Source organism: Chrysochloris asiatica, unplaced genomic scaffold (genome assembly GCF_000296735.1).
Source record: "Chrysochloris asiatica unplaced genomic scaffold, ChrAsi1.0 scaffold00001, whole genome shotgun sequence".
NCBI classification, from domain to species: domain Eukaryota; kingdom Metazoa; phylum Chordata; class Mammalia; order Afrosoricida; family Chrysochloridae; genus Chrysochloris; species Chrysochloris asiatica.
Genome location: NW_006408519.1, coordinates 16,465,209 through 16,483,982, shown reverse-complemented (window position 1 = coordinate 16,483,982; position 18,774 = coordinate 16,465,209). Strand labels below are relative to the sequence as shown.

At 36.6% G+C, this 18,774-nt stretch overlaps 1 protein-coding gene across 2 annotated transcripts in view; it reads left to right on the top strand.

Annotated features, from left to right (window-relative positions):
* Positions 1–18,774, top strand: part of CSMD3 (CUB and Sushi multiple domains 3) — a 1,928,297-nt gene that overhangs the window by 266,748 nt on the left and 1,642,775 nt on the right. For both annotated transcript variants that reach the window (XM_006830658.1, XM_006830657.1), the window contains exon 3: positions 10,295–10,407. In XM_006830658.1, coding sequence (XP_006830721.1) covers positions 10,295–10,407 — 113 coding nt within the window. The remainder of the gene's footprint in view (positions 1–10,294; positions 10,408–18,774) is intronic.

The following is an 18,774-nucleotide window of genomic DNA, read 5'->3' as shown; positions in this document are numbered from 1 at the left end:
TTAGAAAATCCAAGGGGAAGAACACTATTTATTATGTTGAAAGAACTGAAGAAATAGTTCTAGCCTGGACTTTCAATATATAAAGATTGTATAGGCAAAATAGTGAATGAAGCAGGAAGCATCAAAAGAAGGTTCAAGGAATATGCAGAGTCATTTTACCCAAAAGTATGTTCAACCATTTCAAGAGGTCGCATATGATCAAGAACTGATGATATTAAAGGAAGGAGTCAAAACTGCACTGAAGACTTGAAAAACATGGCGTCAGGAATTGACAATACCAATCAACAAACTGATACAGCACTGGAAGTATTCACAGTCTATTCTAAGAAATTTGCAAGACAGCTACCTGGCTAAATGATCTGAAGAGAAATTATCAAACAACATCATTAATATCACACCCAAGTAAATTTTGCTGAAGATAATTTAAAAATTGTTATAGCAGTACATTCATAGGGAACTGCCAAAAATTTAAACTGGATTCAGAAATCAATTCTGACACATCTACATAAGGTTTCCAGCAATGTAAAATTTTATGAGAGCATTTTTCTCTATAGGAGCTGCTGACATTGTGATTAGCAGTCCAGTGATTAGCTAGCCTACAGTGTCACCAGGATTCCTTGATATGCTATGTTGTCATTAAATGCTGTCCAGCTGTTTCTGACTCATGCTGTTGTTATTAAATGTTGTGTAAAGTTGGTTCTAATTCATAGCAACCCTATATTGGGTTTCCAAGGAGCTGCTGGTGGGTCTGAATTGCCAAACTTATGGTTAGCAGTCTACTGCTTATCATACAGTGCTATGCCAGAACTCCTCGTAGTGACACTGTATAAGGTTTCTAAGGATTTTCTGGTGGGTTTGAACTGCCAGCCTTGAGGGTAGCAATCCAGAGCTTATCCTACAGCACCAAACCAGGGTGTGCTGTAGGACTACCGGATTCTCATATTTATCCAAATGTATTTTGGAAATGGAGAGCAATGATAGCAAACCTTCCAATGTTGGTAGGTGCCATTGAGTGGTTTCCAACTCAATGAAACACTATCCAGTCTTCTCACAAGTTTTGCTATGTTTGAGCCCATTATTGCAGCCACTGTGTCATTCCTTCTTGTTGTGGATCTTCCTCTTTTTCAGTAACATACTTTACCAAGCATTATTTTGTTCTCTAGCAACTAGTCTCTCCTGATAACATATCCAAAGCATTCTTGCCATCCTTTCTTCTAAGTGGTATTCCAGTTGTACTTCTTCCAATACAGACATGCCCATTTTTCTGGCAGTTCATGGTACTTTAAATATTCTTCACCAGCATCATAATTCAAATGCATCTGTTACTCTTTGGTCTTCCTGAGTCAGTGTTCCACTTTCACATACCTAGCCGGTAATTGAAAATGCCGTGGCTTGGGATGTTGTTGTTGTTAAGTACCGTGGAGTCAGTTCCGACTCATAGTGACCCTGCACAGGATTTCTGAGGCTTTAAATCTTTACGGGAGCAGAGGAGCACCTTAATTCTCAAGGTGACATCTTTGCTCTTTAACGCTTTAATGAAGCCTTTTGTAGTAGATATGCCCAATGTAACACATCTTTTGATGTCTTGTCTGTTGTTTCCATGAGTGTTGATTGTGGATCAAATTAAATGAAATCCTTAAAATCTTCAATCTTTTATCCACGTGTCATGTAGTTGTTTACTGATCCAATTGTGTTTACTGATCCAATTGTGAGGATGAAAAAAAAAATGTTTTCTTTACATTAAAGTGTAATCCATACTTCTTCACAGTGCTTGCTAAATATTAGATTTTGTACCAACATATGTTTCTTGTATTAATGTCTGTAAACCTTAAATGGAACAAAAGGATTAAAAAAAATAATTTTTATCTACATTTTGCAAGCAAGGAAACAGAAGGAGAAGGAGGCCATCTGTCCAATATTGTATAATAGTAGGTGATAGCACTGAGATTTACTATATGTATTTTTGGGTCAGAGTTAGCAGTAAGTGTGCTTGTGCTAACACAGTGAACCTTTATTAGGTTTTTCACTAAAATAACATTTGCCATGTGTTCGACATGGTGATTAGTTTTTACAAGTATTATCCCCCCTAAGGTCACAACATAACTATAGGATAATTGCTAGTATTTGATATATCCTACAGTTTATATGTAAACTTGTTGCTGTTGAATCACTCCCTATAGAGTGGAGTCCTGGTGTAAAATTGAAGGATAAGCACTCAACCTCAAGGTCAATTTGAACTGCAAGATCTGTGGTTCAGACTTACCAGCTGATCTTTGGAAACCCTAGATGGTCACCATGAGTTGGAAAATGCTCGTTGGCACTTAACAACAACAACATCGTATAGAGTGGTGTCCTGGTGGAGCACTGTAGGATAAGCACTGGACTGCAAGGCCAGTTTGAACAGCAGGCCAGTGGTTCAAATCCATGACCCATTCCTCAAAACCCTATATCGGGCTGCTATGAGTTGGAATCAACTCAACGACACTAATCAATCCATCAGTCATAGTATAGACTAAATATAGTATAGAACTACGTGATAGGATCACCAAAGCTGTAACTTTTATGGAAACAGACTACCATCTTTTTCTCTCTTGGAGCATCTGATAGGTTGAAACCAGCAACCTTTCAGTTAGCAGCTAAATGCTTAGACATTGCGATACCAGAGCTCCTTATTACCCTTGCTTTCTTCTAGTTTAATAAAGTAACTTGAACAACATCAATTTGCTAACCATTTGTTGCTAGTGCTGCCAAATCGGTTCCAACTCATAGAGACAATGTATAGGGTTTTCAAGTCAGTAACTCTTTGCAGGAGCAGAACCCTTACCTTTCTTCATTGGAGTGACTGATGGGCTGAACTGTTTACATCTGAATCACAATACAGTGCTTATCCTACGGAGCCACTGAGATCCCTGCTAATTAGTGACAGTATAATATGATTCCTGTATACTTTAGGCTCCAAACTGTAATTGCTAGTCTCAATTACTTCTTTAAAATACCCAAATAACACGTTAGTTCACTTTGGCAAATATTTATGAAAACTGAGGATATTGTAAAGTAGATTTAAATGTCTGACATTGATGACGCAGCATAACTTAGCTGAACTTCTAGTTTTCTGAAAAGTGAATTTAGGTACCCATTTAAATTGCCTTTAGAATATGGTCACTGAAAGGTCAATGAGTCTGTGAATTAAAACCATTGGGGGTGGGGAGGCATTATAGAAATATGTTATTTGCTATGAAAGAGAACAAATTGAAGAGAATGATTTTAGAAGATTTACTAATGTCTTTGGACAATATAATGGAAAAAAATAATTGTTGTATTCAAATTTTGCATTGGCAGAGAATACTGAATATATCATGGACTGTCAGAAAAACAAATCAATCTTAATTGAAATTCTGCCTGAATCGAGAATGGCAAAACTTTGACTCACTGACTTTTTACATGTCACCAGAAAAGATCAAGTGCCATATGACATCATGATTAGCAAAGTAGAGGGTCAATGAAAATGAGAGAAATCATCATTGAGATGAATCAATACAACAGCCACAAGAATTGGCCCAAACAGAAATAATCATGAAAATGGCATAGAATCTGGCTGTGTTTTGCTCTGTTGTACATAGGGTTGCAGAGATGGAATTGACTAGGTGGTACCTAACAATAATGCCAACCAGTACTGTATTGCCTGAATCTTCAGTAAAATATTAATCCTGAAGACCAAAACCCAAAGTTACTAGAAAAAATTAGTTTCATAATTAGTTTTATGGAACAGGTGACTCTAAATATAATGGATTGAGGATATTCTCACACATAGCACATAAAAACACAAGCTCTGGTTTTGGGTGGAAGAAGAAATTTCTTCCATTGGATATTGTTGTTAAATGCCATTGTGTCCATTCTATCTCATAGTGACCCTGTACAGAGTTTCCAAGGAGCAGCTGATGGGTTTGAACTTCCAACCTTATAGTTCATAGTCCAGTGCTGATCTTACAGTACCACACCAGGAGTCCATTGGATAGGGGTTTTGCACTTCTTCTGCATATGTTTAGATGTTTAGTTTAGATGAAAAAGAAAAGAAAAAAAAAAAAGAAAAAAATCAGCAGAGAAGCACTTAATAATAGGAATTTTGACTTTAAAGGCTGAGGTATGAAGATCTGGGAGTCTATTTTAACTTTTAGGAATTTTCAGAAGTTATGGGGAAAAACTAGTGATAACCTCAGTTGTTTGCCACAACAAAAGGTGCTTTGAACAAGAATTCTGGGAAGCCAATGAAAAGACTTTGCCTCTAACAATTGCCGAAGCCCATGTACCTCCTTTTTATGGCTCAAAACATAATAATGGGATATGTTTTATTAGCATCCCAAATTTTGAGGAAGTGCCTTCATTGCTAAAACTTAATGGAGAGGACTGCTGGGGAAGTAAAAGTATTCTGAGAAATTCTGTTTAAAATTTTGCAACCTCTTCTACCCAATGGAAAGCCTAGAAAAGAGCAGTAATGGATGCTAGTTGCCTATATTTCTACCTGTATCTATATTATATTTCAAGCCATATTCTTGTCTATCCTACTTTCTACCCACATGTATATTTGTGTCTATATCTATAACTCTGTACAGGGGCCCTATGAGTCAAAACCGACTTGGTGGCATGTCTATCTGCCTAGCACATTTTCCTACCATTGTTTGATTTTGCCTTTCTCACACATAGTGCTCTTTTATGGCATTATATATTTATTAGAAGCTTCAGCTCATTTACTTTCAATACATGATATAATTACTCATATATTGCCAAAACCATCTTTTATTTTAATATTACAATTACCGACACCTTGACATAACTATGAATTACTGTGCTTCATGTACCCCAATACCAATAACTTATGCATGATTTATTCTCACAGAACAGTCATTACTTTAAATATCAACTTGTACCTGTGGTTTCCCTATTCATTTTGAAATTAAATAGGTTAACATTTTGTTTCAGCAGGGAATTTCAGGTATATCATCTGAATCATCTTTTAAGAACTGTCTAACCAAACTAAAATTGTAGGATAATTCATATCCAAAAATCTTATTATGAGTAATGAGAAAGCTCTGTGAGAATGCTGGTATTGTAATATAATTTATAAATTTAGCAGTAGCATTCCACAGAGTGCAGACAAAAAAGCAATGGATTATGAGTCATAGCACTAATGGAACTAACATTGAATGGAGATTTCTTAAGTTTCAGAAAATATACCAAGGCCATGCCATATAAATTCTGGTATTTAACGTATACAAAATTCTGGCATTTCGATAAAACAACAATAACAAAACCAAAACACATTCTTTCTCTGTCTCTTTTTCTCCCCATATCTGCTTTCCCTTTATCTCATTGTAAGCAAATACAATAGTGCTGCAGAATAATGCATTGGACTGCAAGGTTGCGTTGAACCGCAAGGTTGGGAGTTCAAATCCACCAGCCACTCCTTGGAAACCCTAGACAGGGGTGCTATGAGTCAGTACCAACTTGATGGCATTTTTCAACAACAAAAAATTTTAAAAAGCTATTAATTTTATATCCATTCTTTTAACTAGAGAAAGTTTTAGATATTATAATCATCTGGCAATTAAATTACATACAAAACATATTAATTTTAGGGCCTATTATGTCCTGGTGTGGAGTCCTAATGTGGTGTTGTGGGTTAATGTGCCAGAATGCAAAGCCATTTGAGCTGCAAGATCGGTGGTTCAAGCTTACCAGCTGCTCCTCAGAAGCCCTGTACAGGGTCGCTATGGATCAGAATTGACTTGATAGCACTTAACAACAACAACAACATGTGTGTGGCACTATAGGATCAACACTGAAGTGCTAACCTGCAAATTCAGCAGTTTGAATCTACCAGTCACTGCTTGGGAGAAAGATGAGACTTTCTGCTCACATAAAGGTTGAGTCTCAGAAACTCTATTCAGGGTCCTTTTGAGTGAGAACCAACTCAGTGGCATACAACAACCACAACCATGTGGTACACATTGTGTGAAATACTGGCATTGATGAGTGAGAAAACACAGACATATTCCTGACATCATGAAGCTCAGTGTCTAGTACAGAAACAGAACACTTAATAAAGAATCGCATATATATATAAATATTGACTTCTGGTGTGGCATTGTAAGGATTATCTTTGGACTGGAAACCACAAGGTCAGCAGTTAAAACCCACCAGCTGCTTCTTGGAATCACTATGAAGGATCACTATACATCAAAACCTACTCCGTGGCACTTGACGACACCAATATACATATATATGGAATTATAAAATTAAATTTTATGAAGACAAACAGTTAATGAGATTCATATTCATAAGAGATTATTTTAAAATCAATCGAGCAGTGTTTTATGATAGGGGGAGTAAAGCAAGTAACTGCAAATCCCCATAGTGATACAGATATTATGTAAAATTAAATGTAAAGATGTGTATCTTCACCCCTTATTAATTTGCATAAAGAACAAATATATACAAATCTCCTATAATAAAGCATGCTAATGCATGCTGATTGTTTAAAGATACCTGCAAAAAATTACCTTTTTTACTAAGAGGGAAAAAGTGCTGTACATTTGTTCTTCTCTTTTATTTTATAAAACTACTTGATAAAAGTGTTAAACAATGTCTAAAAAGAAATATGGGATGTTTTAATATGTCTGAATGAGGTTTTTTTTATATTATTATTATTATTAAAGGGTCAATTAAACAAGCATAATAAATATCTATTCTCTCCCTGCCTTCTTCTTCTTCTTCTTCTTTTTTTGAATGTTTTATTGTGAATTATGTGATAGTTTACATGGGAGAACATATTCATCCTATCGTATATCGTTTCATTGCATGGTTACAATCCCCTCCATGCATCATCAACCAACCAAAGGGTATACCCTGCAAGCCTGATCCCCCAGTCGTCAGCACACAGCCCCTCTACCTCTCTGTGTCTAAAGTGCCCAACTGCTCCATCTGTCCATGTCATCATCTCTGCCTCCATCTCAGGCATCACTGCTTCTGTGGGTAGGGTCCTGCTTTCCACTCTTCTCCGTTGATGGTCCCAGGGACATCTGCTTCTAGACTTTAATGTTAATCATCCCCCTCCTTGCTACAAAATGTCTACCTTTACATTTCCAACCCTCACAATCAGTCCTGATAACAATTATTCACTATTGTATCACAAGAGACATATCCACATTTCATTTCATCAGCCCTGCCTAGACAGATTAGATACTACTCAGTGGAGATTCTACCTTCCTTCATGCCCTTTGGATCTAGGTTCCCGCTTGAAAGCTTGTAAGCTAGTCACTTCATGCCTTTGTAGTCCCCCCCATTTTGGGTAGCCAATGTCCAAGTTGCCCATCCCTGTCTACTCTGTGTATGGAGGGGGTGGGAATGATCCATGCTGTAAAGATTTGTTCCCTCTTTTGAGCTACTGCATACATAGGTGTAGGTCAAGTTCATCATATTGTATCAGATTACTCTTTTTTTTTTCCTCTTCTTTCTTCTAGTTGAGCTCTGATCATCCAGTCATTGAAGTCAGGTCAATTGGGTATTATCTGCAAGTGTGGGTGTTCTTGTGCATATGCCCTCTCTTCTTATCAGCTGGATGCTTCACTCTCCACTCTAGTCCTCTGTGGCTATGTCACTGATTCTGGGCCCAAGAGTCCCCAGGTCTTTCCACACTTCTGACCAACCAGGTCTCCAATAGGGTTCACAGGAGTCTATTGAACATTGTAGGGCTTAGCTTGCAGCTTCATTGCTGTTTTTCCCTCACATCCCCTTATCGGTGATGAACATGGTTACCAATCAGAGCATGTATTCCCACTGAGTCTTAGTCTTGGTAGGGGGTTTGCCCTGAGGGGACCTTACCCCTTGCCTTTATGTCTTCTGGGCAAGCAACTTGCTTGTTCTTATAGTAACAGTCGGTCTGTCTCTATTGTTTTGTATTTTTCCTGTAGGTCTTCCTTTTAAGAAGTATCTTCTGTTCTTCTAGCCACTCCAGGCTGGTCTGCTCTTTCTTTCAAGTGGAAATTTCCCATCTCTGAAGATTCTGGATGTAGTTCAGGCTTCCACCTATAGTTTTATGTAATGCAGAGGCTCCGCAGGAAACCTGCTTTACTGGGCACGTTGTAGCCCCATTTTAGGTATTCCAATCAGTTATAAGCAAAAGATGGACTTACAAGCTTTCTATAGTGATATTTCTGGCTACTCCTCTCTCTCCTCCTCCAGTTTCTATTTTATAATATAATGCAAGGAAAATCAAGATCTGAATGAGTTTTAAGTGGTACATCTGAAAACTAAGATTGGATATAAGATAAATATGCCACTCCAATGCTAATGAATGAAAGTTAGATATTTATTACTATCAAATAAGATCAAATTAAAAGTGAAATCACTATTAGAAATAAAAAGTATAATTAAAAAAAATCATTCTACCAAAAATATATCATTTAAAACTTGTATTTGCCTAAAAATATAGTTCTTAAATATATTTGTAATTGGATATATATTTTAAAGCATATAGAAATCCACAGTCATATTGGGAAATTGTTGCATATATCTTCAGTAACTGGTAGATGAGATTATATATATGTGTGTGTGTTTGTGTGTGTGTGTGTGTGTATATAATCTTTTATATAATCTGATGAAATGGAAGGCATGCAAAAAATGTGTTTGATGATACTACATTTGATGTTTTTGCAAGGAGAAACAGTTGTGCAATTGCTTGAATCCTCAAATGAACTTGTCTTTTTTTTTTTTTTTTTTTAAAGAACAGTGTTTTTACTTGAAAGAAAGATGTAAAAAATAACACAAACTATAGTTATTCACATATATTTGCCAGACATTGCATCAAACATAAAAATAAATAAATCCGTGAGCCTGCCACTTCAAGGAAGGTTCTTGACAGGATTTCAAGCGTTATTATTTTGGAAAACTTGATTCCACTACTGTATGCTTGGCAGCTTCCTCATTCCTAAGCAGAAGAGTGGCAATAGAATTAAAATGTGATTTTCAGTATTATAATAAGTGTGTCAACATTTGGAAAATATCTATAACTCTGTAAGCTGTATTTTTCAAATGACTAATGCACAATATCAAAAAACATACATGGGTGAAAAGTATCTATTCCAAGAGTGTGATGTATCAATGGGTCTAGAGTACATAGTACAAAAAGTTTATTTATACATTTTTATTTTCATGCTGCTGCTAACTTGCTAATCAGTCTTTGTGTAGCATCTAAAAATGTTGATTGTTTGGTTAAATGCCATACATTCACTTCTGACTCATGGTGATCCTGTGTAAGGTTTCTGAGACTGTAAATTTTGCAGTAGCAGAAAACCTCATCTTTTTCACATGGAGTGACTGGCAGTCTTGAACTGCATATTTTGTGGTTCTCATGCCAGTGCTTATCCTGTAGAGCATCCAAGAATGTTGCTATTAAGTGATGTGGGGGTCAGTTGCTATACTCATAGCAACTCTGTATCAAGTTTTCAAGGCTTTAAATCATCACAAGAGCAGAAAGCTCTTTCTCCTGTAGAGCAATTAACGAGCTTGAGCCATGGACCTTGTGGTTTAAAGTCCATTGTTTATTGTATGGAGCGACCATTGTCACCTAAGAATAGTGTCACTTTTATCTGTAAAAACACTACTAAAATATACATTATTTTCCAACAATAGCTCTAAATGAGTTTTCTTCGGTCATCAGCAAAAGAATATATGCAAAATAGCATAGAAGCCAATATGTGAATCCAGCTGTTTCCTACTAAGCCAGATATTAAAAAGATTTGCAAAAATATAAGACAGTGTATATTTCTTCCCCCTTTTTTGAAAGTGAACATAACTTTTGTCTTAAAATATTATGTATTTAAACATGAAATAAAAGTTGTTGTTGTTGTTAAGTGCCGTCGAGTCGGTTCCGACCCATAGCGACCCTGTACAGGGTTTCCGAGGGTGTAAATCCTTACGGGAGTAGAAAGCCTCATCTTTCTCCCGCAGAGCGGCTGGTAGTTTCGAACCGCTGACCTTAAGGTTCGCAGCCCGATTCGTAACCACTACGCTACCAGAGCTCCTTAGTGAGCGTAAATATATAGATACATTAATATCTATGTATTTGTAAGTTTATAATAATTACTTTTGATGAATAAGTTCTAAACCAAATAGCATTAAAAGTATTGATACTTACACAAACCTCAGTAGTAATTGATAAAATGACTATTAATGCTCCTTCAACTCTATTAGGTAAAATGTCAATGATTCTAACAGTTAATTCCATTTATGTTTTTAGGTTAACAGGATTCCATCTGCCACCACCAGTGACAAGTACCAAGTCTGTGTTCTCACTACGTTTGACCAGTGATTTTGCAGTTAGTGCTCATGGATTCAAAGTATATTATGAAGGTAAGTGAACATAATATAAAAGAACACAACCATGTTAAATGACAAACCAATGGGTCTCCAAGTGTAGCAATGAATAATAATCATTATGGAAGTAGATAAAACTGGTCCTGTTGTCTCAAATCTTGTCCTTAAGAGATTCATCTATTTAGTCATCATTGGTGGTGATGATGTACCACCAAGTCAGTTCTGACTCATGGGGACCCTGTATAGGGTTTGTGAGGCTGTAGGTCTTTACAATAGCAGAAAGCCTCATGTTTCTCCCTCCGAGCTACTGTTAGGTTAGAACTACTGACCTTGCAATTAGCAGCCAAATTTGTAATCCACGACGTCCTGGTGTGGCACTGTAGGTTAATGCGCCAGACTGCAAAGCCTTTTGAACTGAAAGATTGGCGGCTCAAGCTCACCAGTTGCTCCTCGGAAACCCTATACAGGGTCGCTATGGGTAGGAATCGACACGACAAGCCTTCACAACAACGCTACGAGTGCACCTTTAGTAATCGTTACTATAATATATAGTCAAATGATACACTGTTTAGGTTTTAATGTTTCTTTTCTGTGTGCCTAGACATAGCCTAGTTTCCCCCCTTAAATCGTTTTAGTTGATAAGATCAGAAAGTAGATATAAAATAGAGATTAGCAAAAGGGAATTAGATGTAAGAATGAGAAGGCCGTATATTTGATTTGTGATCCAGGCATCATAAATTTCATGCTATTTTCTTGCTGATTTGTCATACTACCAGAAAACAAAATTAGGAATCTTTCTTCTCTGAAACAGAGCTAAGAGTAAAAGTTCAGGAAGAGTTAAGTGTAGACTACTTCTGTTCATAATCCAGCCTTTCTAGTATCACACATTCACAACTCTTAACCACATGATGAAAAACTAAAAATTTCTGAAAACCAAAGTTTTTGTTTTAGTTTTGTTTTGCTTTTCCTGGAATTTTGATACTAATTTATTTGGCACTAAAACCTTTCTGTGACATATGGTAGATCATTAATTTATCCCAATAAGTATGGGTATTCCTATGCTTTCCTAGGAAAATATTGTTTGATTACTGGGTAGTGTCCTTGGTTCTGCAGAGGAAATTAAAGTGTGTAGAATCTGCATGTTTTATTTCATTTACTATAATGTGAAAAATTCTAATTTAAACTATATGTTTCTAAGGATTTTAGATGGAGACCAGGGCTTTTAGTTTCTTATTGAAATAATTTGATAATAAATGTTCTATACAATTTAAGAACGAAACTCTCTCTTACCAATAGAAATATCTTATACAATTTCTGCATATCCGCCCCCAGGACCATACTACCAGAAAAGATGACACCAAGTTGAATATAGCCATAGAGATATCCTCAAACAGTAGCAGAGGTGGCTACTTTCTAAAGCACTTCATTATTCAAAATATGATGTGTTTAAAGAACACACTAAAAATAATGTAAACTAGAATTGTAGCTTAAAGGTTAACAGTTTACATGTAGTAAACATTTCAACCAGATATGATTTCATTATATTTCTCATGAGAAAACAAAAAATCTAACAAAACTATTTTCTCTATATCCTAACAAATGCCATATGGAAGCAGTTTTTAACACAATTTTCTACCAAATAGATTTCTGAACTTTCTTTCATCTAGCAAGTGAGGAAGCAAGTTAAAATTTATATTCTTTCCTGGTGATAATATTATTTTTTTTCTAATGTGCTTTCATGATAATTCAATATTTTTATCCTGGAAATTTAATTCATAGAACAATATAAGCAGGTTTAATTTTTAAGTTTAATTTTGACAATATTGAAGGTATCAGTAATGCAATAATTTTCTACTAAATACTTTTAAAAAGTTTTTCACTTTTTAATTTCAGTTTGAAAGTTTAAATTAGTTTTCCATTAAACAGTTTATACTCATTTTGTTTTGTGAAATTAGATGAAATCTCAATGTATCTGCATTTCCCACTTCTTTTATGGTATCCTCATTTCTGTTTGTCCCTCCTTCCTGCCCCTTCTTCCCTTGTAGCTTTGTTTTAGGGCCAGTGCTGCTGTGTGGGCCTCATATGTTGAAATGTACTGAGAAGTGTATTTCTCCCTGCAGCTATTTTACTTTATAGTCCTGGCTACCATTTGACTGAAATTTGAACAAAGGGAGTGGGTTCTGTTCCAGAATTGAAGGGTGTCTATTGGCCACAGTTTGGGGAATTCTACCAGTCACTCTCAGAACAAAAGTCTGTTTCGTTGTTTGTTGTTTATGTTTTCGACTTGTGTTCTACATGTTTTTCTTCCTCTGTTTAGGGCCTTATGTTGTATTACTGATCCGAGCTGTCGTTAGTAGTTCCCAGGCACCATCAAGTTCTTTTGGTCTCAGGGTAGTAGAGACTTTAGTTCATAGTCTGTGAATCCTTTGGACTGATGGTTCTTTGAGTCTTTGGTTTTCTTCACTCTTTGTCCCAGCTGAGGAGAGGCCAATAGTTATATCATAGATAGCTACTTGCCATCTTTTATAACCCCAGTAAACCCCTCCTCACGAAAATGGGATGGAGAAAACACTGTCTTTGTAAACTGTTGTACAACTTGTTATAGATGACTCCAAGACCGTGGTCACAAATCTTCAGTATCTGTGACTCCTTCCTTTAAGCTCTTTGGTTATGACTAAGACATTTTCAAAGCATTGTCTATATGCTGGAGAACATGCTTGGATAAACTTGCAGCACATACAGATATATTTGTAGAAATATTCTCTGCCAAACCTAAATGTACTCATGAGTGTACTCCTATTCCCTTTCTCATATTTATTTACTTTGCCTCTGTTCCTGTGTATCTACTTAAATATATAGTTTATTATTACTACTATTGCAGGATTGTGTATGTAATAGTATTCACTTTTACGGTGTTTTACTCTTATGCCTCCCAGTGTCTTCCTTTGCTTTGTATAGTGTACACTGCATTTATCTTCACCCAAATATCCAAGTTGCTATGTATTATTTTCATGTTTTCCTATTCGTTGTTGTTGCTGTTAAGTGCTTTCGAGTCAATTTCAACTCACACTGACACTATATAGAGTTTCTAAGGAGAGATTTGTGGGTTTGAACCACTGACCTTGTGGGGAACAGTCCTGCAGTGCCACACCAGTCCTCTTTGTTAGTGTTGAAGAATTTTAACTAGTTGTTGCATGTTGATTTTGTATCATACCACTTTGCTGAAAACTTCAATTAGTTGTAGTACCATTCTTAATGAGTTTCAGGAATCTTCTATCATATCAGCAAATAAAGATAGTTTTGCTAATTTCTTGCCAATTTGAATGCCTTTTATTTCTTTCTTGCCTTATTGCTCTGACTAGGAATTCTAGGACAATATTGAATAGCAGTGGTGTCAAATGGCAACCTTGTCTGGCTCATATTCGCAAGTGGAATCCTTTCACTTTCACTCTGTTGATAATAGTAAAATGAAATCCTTGAAATCCTTCAATATTTTCTCAGTTAGTCATAGTTTTTCTGATTGGTCAGACTTTAAGAATGTTTGCTTTCTTTTTGTTATGGTGTGATCTACACAAAAGGCGTTGCCTTTAATCTTCATTGGTAAGTGCTTCAAATCCTCTCTACTTGTAGCACACAAAGTTATGTCATCTGCATATCTGAAGTTATTAATGAGTCTTCCTCCATTCCTGACTATGTTCATATAGTCCAACTTATTTAAAATTATTTGCTCAGTATACAAATGTAATAGGTATGCTGAATGGATACAGTCCTGACACACAACTTTCTTAATTTTAGACCATTCATTATCCCCTGCTTCTATCCAATGGTTGCTTCTTTCTCTATGTGCAGGTTCCACATGAGTACAATTTAGTTTTCTGGAATTTTCATTCTTCACAATGTTATACATAATTTGTTATGATCCACAAAGTTGAATACCTTTTCAAAGTCAATATATTCTTTTGCATATACTTTAATTATTTTGAAATATACTTCTAACTCTATTTTTCTAAAAGCCTTTATCAGAAATGGGTGTTGGATTTTATCAAATGTCTTTTCTGCTTTGATTGATACGGTTGTATGTTTTTTGTTTTGTTTTGTTTTGTTTTTTTTCCATCTTTATTTATTTAACATTTTATTGCAAATTGAGTAAAGGTTTACCAGCAAGATCATCAGTTTTACATTCAATAAATGACGCACTTTGTTTCATCTCAATCTCCTCCATGAAACAACATCATTTCTGTGGTTCTCATTTTCATTCCACCTTCCTTCCTATCCCTTCTCAATTTTGTCCTGACTTAAATGCTGCCCTTTTGATTTTTTTTTCTTAAACTTTTTATTGTGAATTGAGTGATAGTTAACATGGGAGAGCATCAGTTTTACACTCATTGTTTCATTGCAATGATTACAATCTCCTCCATGCATCATCATTCAACCATATTTGCTTCAATTACTCTTTTTGTGTGTGTGGGGGGGAGGGGGGCGGTCGGTGGCAGGGATGTACACCAAATCATTCAGGAATATATATTCATTTAAACAACCAAAGGACACATTCTGTAAGTCTGTCTCCTGGCTGCTAGCAAGCACACAGCCTTTCTCTTTCATGAGTCTAGAGTCCTCAGATGCTCCCTCTCTCCATGTCCTCATCTCTGGTGTTGCTGCTTCTCTGAATAGGGTCCCACATTCTGCTTGTGCTCTTGTCCTTTGATGGTCCTAGTGCCCTCTGTTCTTGAACTGTAACAGTTGTGACAGTTGCAATTAGTCATGCTAAGAACTACTCTTAAGAATCTTATCCCCATCTCCTTTCAGCAGACCTGTCTAGACAAGATGAAACTATTTAGTGGGAATTCTACCTTGCCCCGCACACTCTGAAATGAAACCCCCTCTTGAAAACTTGTAAGTCAGTCACTTTGTGCTTTTATAGCCCCCTCTCCCCATTTTAGGTAGCCAATGTCTAAGTTGCCCATCCCTTCAAGCCTGTATGCAGAGGGGATAGGATTGATACTTTATGTGAAGACTCCTTTCCTCTCAGTTGGTATTTTGACCTACTGCATCCATAAGTACATGTCAAGTTCATGAAATTTATCAATTTACACTTGCTTCCTTTATCAAAAAAAATTTTTTAGCTTCCTCTAGTTGAGTTCTGATCATCAAGCCATTGAAGCTAGGTTGAATGGGTACTATCTACAAGTTTAGGCATTCCTGTGGATCTCCCCTCACTTCATATCAGCTGGATGATTCACTCTCAGCTCTAGCCCTCCATGGCTGTGTCCTTGTCCATGGGCTCAGAAGTTCCCAGGTCTCACCACACTTTGGAGCAAACAGCCCTTCCTCTTCTGTCTCTCGTCTCCAGGTCGACAGGAGTCTATGGAATGTTGTTTTGTTTTGTTTTATACCTGTGGCAGATTATAGTGATTGCTTTTTTAATGTTGGATCATCCTTGTATGCTTGGTATGAGTCACACGTAGTCATTTTGTTTCATTCTTTGATATTATGTTAGAGTCTATTGGCTAGGATTTCTTGAGAATTTTTTGCTTCTATGTTCACAAGGGATATTAGCCTTTAGCAATCATTTTTAGTGGTGTTTTTGTCTGGGTTTGCTATACTTCATTAAAAAAAAAAAAGACTGTTCCATTTCTTTTCTGCATTCTATGATAGTTTTAATAGTATTGGTGTCAGCTCATTTCTGAATGTTTGCTAGAATTCTTCATAGAAGCCGTAGGTTGGTGCTGGAAACCAACCATAGAGGTTCTCAGTGTGCTACAGGTGAGCCATGAGAACACGCTACTAAAGACTCCTTAATAGAAAATCTATTTTTTATTCATTAAAACACAAAAATAATTTTAGGTTTTTTTATGATTTCAGTAAGTACTATGAATGTCATAGCTTTGAAGATGAATTGTGATGCTGGCATGTCCTTTAGTTTGAATCAAATTTCTTGAGTCCATACTCTAAAATATTTCATTGTTCATGTTGTTTTTACATATAAAATATTAAATCTCTGACTTTTGTTTTTACAACTATAAATGTTTATGTCTTTTCTGCTTCAGGGAAAATGCTTTAATATCTTTTTCATAAGAATTTAAATGTATAATTGGAATGTCCTGACATAAATATAGGGTAGTAGGTTTTCATATGGTATTGAGGGATTTGATAGCATCCTGTTGAACATATAGATTTGTGCTGGATATCTTTTACCATATATGATTGTTTTCTATTGCTACCATAACAAATGGTCATGCATTTGAAAACTGAAAATAACTAAAATATCTTCTCTCACAGTTTTGTGGACAATTAGTCCAGGCAGGCTTTGCTGATTTCTCTGCCTTTTATTTCTTTTTGTTTTATTATTTTTTTTATTGCTTTTTAACGTGCCTCTGGGAAGAATCTATTCTACAGCTTATTCTGGTCATTAGTAGGATTCAATTTCTTGTGTTTGTAGTCTTAAGGTCCCTGTTTTCAGGGTGACTATCAGCTTGGGGCTGCACTTAGCTCCTAAAGGCCTCTTTCTGATGCATACATTTGAGCATCTCTGAGTCAGCAAGAGCACATTTGAAATCTTTCTGATATTTTCTTCTGTCTATTATCTCTGACACTAGCTGTAGAAATCTCTCCGTGAAGGGCTCACATGATTATACTGGAAAGTATAAGAGATTATCCATATCCTAACATTGTGATCCTTGATTACATCTGCAGAATGACTTTTACTGTATAGTGCAGCATTTTAAAATATTTCAGATATGTTGGTGATGAGGGCATTGTTTGGTCAACAGACAATAGAACATGTTAGGGAGCAGTTACATGCATTTATTTTTATAGGAATGGATATTTATACTCTAGAGGTCAGATAGTATGTCACAAATTCTATGAATCCTGCCTTTAGAATTTCAAACTTACCAAAATTAGACCCACTGCCATTAAGTAGATTCCTACTCTTAGTTACCATATGCAGAGTTTCTGAGACTATAACTGTCTGGGGGAGCAGACAGCCTCATAGTTCTCCCATGAAGCAGCTGATGGGTTGAACAGTTGACATTGTAGTTAGTTAATAGACTAAAACTTGAACCAGAGTACCACCAGGGCTCGTAAGAATTTCGAATGTAATCTGGATCCAGATTATTTTCCCACAGTTGCATCCAACTATATATCTCTAGACACTACCCAAGGCTACCCAACATTGATCTACTACACAAATGGAAGGGAGGGTATGTCTGACTTCCTCTGGCTTCTCAAAGAGGAAGGAGAATCAGACTCAAAATCAGCTGAAGCATGATTCTTGTTATGTGAGATTCATACATACCTCCAACCTTCAACCTCCTTTGGCTTCTTCTGATTCCCACTGTCCATTTCATAGCATCCTTATTCTCTGCTGTATTCAATAGTCTGTTGCTGGCTACACAGAACTCACTCCATGACTACAGGGGATTTACTAAAGAAGTGAAAAGGGTGCATACAATCCAGGATCAGAAACAACTCATGATGCACCAGTCCACCAGTCAGGAAACCCTCTTCTCTGCTGTGCTACAGGCACACCTCACTCTTGTCTTTGCCCTTTCAGTCATACGGTCTCTGGGCCTCTGTCCTGCTCAGACAAGTGTTACAAAGCTACTTTATTGTTGTTAAGTACTATCCAGTCTGTTCCTATTTATAGCAACTCTGTACAGGGTTTACAAAGAGCAGGTAGTGAGCTAACTGCCAACCTGGCAGCTCAAACTGTCTTTGTATTCCAGTGCCTTAACCCACAGCACCGGTCCTTAAGTACCCAAAGGGCACATTCTGCAAGTATGTCTCCTACTCAGTCCATGGACTGGGAAGCCCAAAGCTGCTCCGTCTTTCCATGTTGCTGCTTTCCCAAGTAGGGATCTCCCAATCTTTGCAAATGGCTCTTCTTTGTTGATGGTCCTGAAATCATCTGATCCTGCTTGTGAGATGGCTCCTTTTAAACTTAGAGGGAAAACAATCCAAGTGTTAGAATTCTGTAAAGCCTATTTGCATGACTCCACATAATCCCTTGGTAGAAGTTAAGATGACTTTGGATAGAAAAGCTATGTCAACTCAATTCACTTTACCTCATCTACTAATTTGAATTTCTATTCTAATTTTATATTTCCATGCTTTCCTTTACAGTCTGATCCTACTTTCTGAATCCCGTCTATTTTACCTCCATCTATATATAAGGGTCGCTATGGGTCGGAACCGACTCGATGGCACTTAACAACAACATATATAAGGAGTTCTAGTAGTGTAGTGGTTACGAATCAAGCTGCAAACTTTAAGGTCAGCAGTTCGAAACTACCAGCTGTTCCATGGGAGAAAGATGAGGCTTTCTGCTCCCATAAAGATTTACAGCCTTGGAAACCCTGTACAGTGTCGCTAAAAGTCAGAAGTGACTCCACGGCACATAAC